Source organism: Octopus bimaculoides, chromosome 2, assembly GCF_001194135.2.
Source record: "Octopus bimaculoides isolate UCB-OBI-ISO-001 chromosome 2, ASM119413v2, whole genome shotgun sequence".
NCBI classification, from domain to species: domain Eukaryota; kingdom Metazoa; phylum Mollusca; class Cephalopoda; order Octopoda; family Octopodidae; genus Octopus; species Octopus bimaculoides.
This window is the reverse complement of record NC_068982.1, coordinates 134,177,248-134,183,535: the sequence shown is the minus strand read 5'-3', so window position 1 is coordinate 134,183,535 and position 6,288 is coordinate 134,177,248. Positions and strand designations below refer to the sequence as shown.

The following is a 6,288-nucleotide window of genomic DNA, read 5'->3' as shown; positions in this document are numbered from 1 at the left end:
ACAGCTTCACCCCACACATTTCTCTCACCATTGCTCTCTCAGTCCTTCTCAAAATTACCATCTCTCTCTCTCTCTCTCTCAGACACCATGTCTCATTCCCATACAGCATTGCAGCTTTCATACAACTCTTATAGACCCTACCTTTCATCTTTAATGAGAACCTTTTCCCATAAAACAACGCTCCACATTCTCTGAACTTCATCCAGCCAAGTCTCGCTCATGCTGTCACAGCTGCTTCACATCCACCACTTATATCCACCGTATCTTCCAAATAACAAAATCCTCTCACCGTTTCCACCTCGTCGCATAGTGTTTCCACTGGTTCTGCCAGCCCCTTTCTCGCATCTTCCACAAACAAACTCTCTCTCCAATCTTGGCGTCACCTTCTTCATTTTCGTACATCTACCATGAATCCATTTCTCACATCTTGTACACAATACCGCACTTGCCACTACCCTCCTCCCACATACCCCACATAGATCCTCTTTACTCACCAACACTTCTCCTTCCACCCTGCTCACAATCATCTTTGTCTTCCCGAGGTAAATCCACCTTCATTTAATAATATAAGATAATTACTTGTAATGTTGAATTTAATTTGTCATTGCATGTTTACATTCTCTTTTCAGAAGAAAAAATGGAAGGTTATCTCATTGCAATTATTGTACTAATAGTTCTACTAATTATTGCTGTGATTGTTGGCATTATCCTATATGTGGTGAGAAAAAGGAGAACAAAACCCAAGTCAGTTGTTGCAACTGAGAGTCCTTACATTATGCAACCCACAAGGTATTTACTAAAACAATTTTTGAAATTTCTATAAAAAACATTTTTACTAGTGTTTTGTAATTCATGGTTGACCAAAGAATATAACACATTTTTAAGCACAAGTGATGACATTGAATCTTCCTGAAAGCTAAACACACAATTCTTTCTCTCTTTGAGCAAAATATTTAAGAAGATACATTTTTTTAGTTACCGTATTTGATGACCTATAAGAAGCACGAGTGCATAGGATGTACCCTAGCCTAGGCTATACTTTTGTAAAATAAATTACCATTAAAATAATGTTTTAATTCCTCCACTTACCTGTATAACTTTATGTTATTACCAGTAATTATAAGCAATTTATTGCATCCACATTCAATATAAACATACCATAGGCGATTGTTCACCAATAGATGGCAGCACACATTTTGTAAACATACATATTGTTTTGAGCGAGTTTTGAGCCTACATTGAGTGCAGTGGATGCATGGGTATTTTTTAAGGCATTTTGAGGTAAAAAAAAGGTGTGTCTTATAGGCCATCAAATACAGTACTGACTACAATGTTTGTCTTGAAAAAATATCTTAGATAAACTAAAACTGTACTGTCTAGGTTCATGTATGTTTAATATATACATATATATTTTCATCTTGCAAGTACTTGATGTGACCTTGTCAGTGCAGGGGCCACTTAAAAGCACCCAGTCCACACTGTAAAGGGGTTGGTGTTTGGAAGGGCATCCAGCTGTAAAACTCATGCCAAAACAGTCACAGAAGTCTGGTGCAGGCTTCTGCCTGGCTGGCTCTTGTGAAACCATCCCTTCCATGCTTGCATGGAGGTTAAACGATGATGATGATGATTTTATATATATATATATATATATATATATATATAGTAAGAGAGAGAGAGGTGCTCTAAGGAGGCTAGGGGTAGCCAAATGGCTTGTGAAAGCAGTACAGGCCATATACAGAGATGTTATTAGTGAGGCAAGAGTTAACTACAAATACAGTGAAGAATTTGGTGTACATGTAGGCATTCATTAAGGCTTGATCCTCAGTTCCTTCCCTGTCATCATTGTCCTCCTGGTCATAACAAAGGAATTCAAGACTGGCAGCCCCTGAGAACTACTATATACTGATGATCTTGCCCTCATAACTGATTCCATATCAGACCTAGAAGAGAAATTCCAAGTGTGGAAGCAAAACCTGGAATCTAAGAGCCTTAAGGTTAAAGACTAAGGTTTTAGTAAACAAAAAAATACATAGGACCCTACCCACTTTAGGTAAATGGCCCTGTTCAATTTGTAGGAAAGGTGTAAGAGGAATTCTATATGGTGTACCCAGAGCAAGCTATAGACACACAAGAGGTGAAGTGGAATAATAGGAAGTTCATCAGAGAAAGTAGTGTTTGCATGTAGACAATGCACAGCAGCCATAAAAACTACAGAAACTTGAGAAATTGATTTTCTCAAATGTTTCAATGGCTCCTTAGAAGTAGTAGACAATTTCTACTATCTAGAGAACCAAATTAGTTGTGGGGGAGAATGCACAGAAACTGTAATAGCTATAATAAGAAGGATGGAGAAAATTCAGAGAACTTTTAACTCTGTTGGCAACCAAAGGTCTCTCTCTAAGTGAAAGGAAGATTGTATGTATACAAATGCATGTATACAAACAGCAATTCTACAGGTAGTAAGATATGGGCCTTGAATGCAGAGGACATGTGGAGGTTAGAAAGGAATGAAGCTAGTATGCTCTGCTGGATGTGAAATGTAAGTGTACATGTGTGTCTGTGCATGTGTGTTGAGAGAAAAGTTGACATAAGAGGAATTAGCTGTAGCATGCAAGAAGGAAGACTGCACTGGTTTGGTCATGTGATGTGGATGAATGCCAACAGCTCTATAAAGAAGTGCCAATCTCTCAAAGTGGATGGAACAAATCGAAGAGAGAAGCCTAGGAAAACATGGGGTGAAGTACTGAAGGATGACCTCAGGACACCGAACTTCTTAGAAGAGATAACAAAGGACCAAGATATCTGATGCCTTGTTGTACTCAAAAAGACCCATCTTCCACAGTAAAAGTCTTAAGGCCCCTCCCTCTGATAAAGAAGGTTGGCCTGCAAGAGCCCTATGCTGGTGCCACATAAAAGGCACTCATGCTGGCACCATGTATTAGGTTGGTGCATAATTATTGTGACTTTTTTTCAATAAATTTTATTCAACAAAAAATTTAAACAAAACACCAAGCAGAAATTGAAGTAGATGGTGAATATGCTCCAGAATAATCATTTAAAGATGTTTTTGTTAAATGTTGTTATTGTTTTTGTTGAATAAAATTTATTGAAAAAAACCACAATAATTATGCACCAACCTAATAAAAGTCCTCTAAAAGCACCCAACCCACACTATAAGGAGATAGACATTATGAAGGGCATCCAGCCATATAAACCAAGCCAAAGGGATCAGCTTTGTCACACTCTGTGTCACACTGAATCTCTCCAAGAACTACGTTAAGGGTACACGTGTCTGTGGTGTGCTCAGCCACTTGCATATTACTTTCACGAGCAGGCTGTTCTGTTGATCGGATCAATTGGAACCCTCACCGTTGTAACCGACGGGGTGCCACAATACTAAAGAAAATAAACGAGAGATATTTTTCTATAATTTGTGGGTACACGTTTATACGTATACTTATAATACTTGGATAAACACTGTAATTATAAATGGTTCTGTAGGATTTTGTTTTTTCTTATATAATTATATGGGAGCAATAAATCAATAAAGTTGACTTGACTGATTTACTATTTTATTTTAAAATAATTCAGGCAATCAGTTATAAATATTCTTTTCTTCTTTAGCCATCCTGTTAGGGCATCGGACTTTGAATCACATTTTGTACAGATGTCTGCAGATTCTGATTATCGATTTGCAGAAGAATTTGAAGTAAGTGTTTATATATTTTGTCTTATTTCTTTTTTATTTGATGAACAGAGTATGAGAAAAGTTATGTACTTCATTTTTAATCTATCCTTTCTAAATTGTTCAAATGATTACCAGTGCATACAGTGGTATATGTTAAACAATAATCAGCTGAAAGGAAAACAAGATAGATAGTCACTAATGAATTAATTGTGGAATGTATAAAATTTGAAGATCTAAAGTGTATTATACAGACCTGCAGCTCATTGGTTCCTGTTAAATATTAATAAAATAAACATATTTCTCTAATAAACCAATCTCCTCTCACTCACTGCAACTATCACTGAAAAAACAGCAAAAATACTTGTCTTGTATTTTATAAATGCAATTGGAAGTACTTTCTTTCTAATTTTTCCATTTGTTATTTTGTAGAGCATAAAAGATGTTGGTAAATACAATCAGACATTGGCTGCACATTTGTCAAACAATCGTATAAAAAATCGCTTTGTCAACATCTTACCGTATGACTTCAGCAGAGTTAAATTGAGTAAAAGTAGTGATGATGATGATGAAGGATCTGATTACATAAATGCTAATTATATTCCAGTAAGTGTGAATTTGTACCTAGTTTTCTTTAAACTATATATATAATGAACTTATTGTATACAGTGTTCATGTGCACTACAACTCATCAAAAAAAGTAACCAAAACTGCATGACCAGAACATAGAATATGCACAGGAAGTGAACAGTGAATAAGTCTTAAAAAAAATAGGTGGAGTGGGGTATCAGGTGTACTGTTGGCAAATTTCTGGAAATATGGAATTTTTGAAGGATGTAGTGTCTCGACAGCTAACAACTTAGTTTATTCCATGCTTCAACTATTCTGAGCATGAAAAAGTGGGTGCTGTATTGTGTTTTTGATTTTGTAAGCTTGTCCTTGAGTGTTAGATGTATGGAATTCAAAAAGTTGCCTGAGGTTGCTGTTGGAAAGATGATGGACAATCTTGTAGGTGTCTATCAAGTCAGTTACCAGATGTCAGAGCTTTAATGTGTCCATACCCAAGGAAGCAAGACGTTCAGTGTATGGTAGATGCTTGAGGGCGAGTATTTGTTAGGTTGCAATTTCTGAACAGTTTCCAGGATATTGATATGCCAAGCAAGTTAGGGGTTCCAAATTGATGATGCAAATTCTAACTGTGGACGTACCATAGTCATATACAGCTTTAAATAGATAGCCGGAGAGCAGCTGACAAAGATCTTTTGCTGAGTGATGCTAGGATGCCTTCAACCTTCTTGACAATCCTAGAATGTCATTTGTCCAGTGCAGATTGCTTTTGACAATAATACCCATGTCATGTTCACTAATAGACTTCTTAAGATTGGTGTTGTTGAGGAAGTATGTGAAAGCTGGGTTTTTCCTCCCAAAATTCCCAGTGGTGCACTTGTCCATAGCCAGCTTGTGTTACCAGTCAGTAATCCATTGTTGCATTGTGGCCAGGGTTGATTGCAGGAAGGATCTATAGCATATAGGATCTGTTCTTTCTATCTCAAAGTGCAACTTGATGTCATCTACATATTTCAACACTATAACATTCTTCAAGTTGGCATCTATGTCATTAATATATGCAACAAACAACAGGTGTCCAAGAATGGGTCCTTGTGATACACCAGATGTCATCTCATAGGATGAAGAAGGATGTCTTAAAATCATGACTACCTCTTTTTGAATGAGAATGAAGGACTTCAACCTGTTAGGGAGATCATCTTTCTCACCCATTGTTGAGAGTCTTGCCACGAGTCATTTGTGTGGCACAGAATTGAAGGCTTTAGTAAAGTCAAGATAGATAACATCCACCTTTGAGCTGCCATCAGTGATTCATTTATAATAAAGATGTTTTTGAATTCATTCTATTACATTACTATTGATATTCCCCATAGAGATTGAGTGAGTAGGGTATTTGAGTAAATTTGGGATTGCGTTTATATTATTCCTTACAGTTGATTTTGAATTCAAAATCTCTTGAGATAATTAATGCTGAACAGTATTGTGAATGAAGTTTATCAAATCTACCCTTCTCAGAAATTAGCCTAGTCAGAAGAGGCATGAGTATGTAAACCATCACAGTTTTGGGGAATGTTTTGTGAAGTAGTGGAGTTATGCAATAGGACATCAGACCCATTGGCTTCTGTATCCAGTTTACTATCACAATTCTGAGTTCAAATTTTATTGGTAGCTGCTGGTTTTTCATGAATAAAAGAATCAGAAATATATTGCTTAAATATTTCTTCAAGGCAAATATTATTTTCCAGAATGTTTTTTATAATTGTGTGGTATGACGTCAGTGTCTGGGGAGGCTGACCGGAAGAGGAAAAAGGGCAGAGGGAGCCTTGATTGGGATTTGTGCCCTTTTTCGAACGGGGTTGTGGTCAGGACAAGATGTGTTAAGCGACGGTCTAGGTTTGGGAGAAGCAGCTGCTATTCCTGGTGTACTTTGGGTCGGGGCGAGCTTCAAGGATTGGATACCGCAAGACAGACTCGCAGTCGAGGAAAGGAAAACCGAGGTAAGGCAATTACATCTACTCGTACGCAAACACCACAAA

At 37.1% G+C, this 6,288-nt stretch overlaps 1 protein-coding gene across 9 annotated transcripts in view; it reads left to right on the top strand.

Annotated features, from left to right (window-relative positions):
* The window catches only part of LOC106877276 (tyrosine-protein phosphatase 10D), an 85,490-nt gene that overhangs the window by 27,823 nt on the left and 51,379 nt on the right, over positions 1-6,288 (top strand). For all 9 annotated transcript variants that reach the window (XR_001410359.2, XR_008263440.1, XR_001410360.2 and 6 more), the window contains exons 10-12: positions 630-789; positions 3,625-3,709; positions 4,118-4,291. Coding sequence is in view for 3 of the 9 variants with exons in the window: in XM_014926144.2 (XP_014781630.1) it covers positions 630-789; positions 3,625-3,709; positions 4,118-4,291 (419 nt within the window). In the remaining 6 variants the exon portion in view is untranslated. The remainder of the gene's footprint in view (positions 1-629; positions 790-3,624; positions 3,710-4,117; positions 4,292-6,288) is intronic.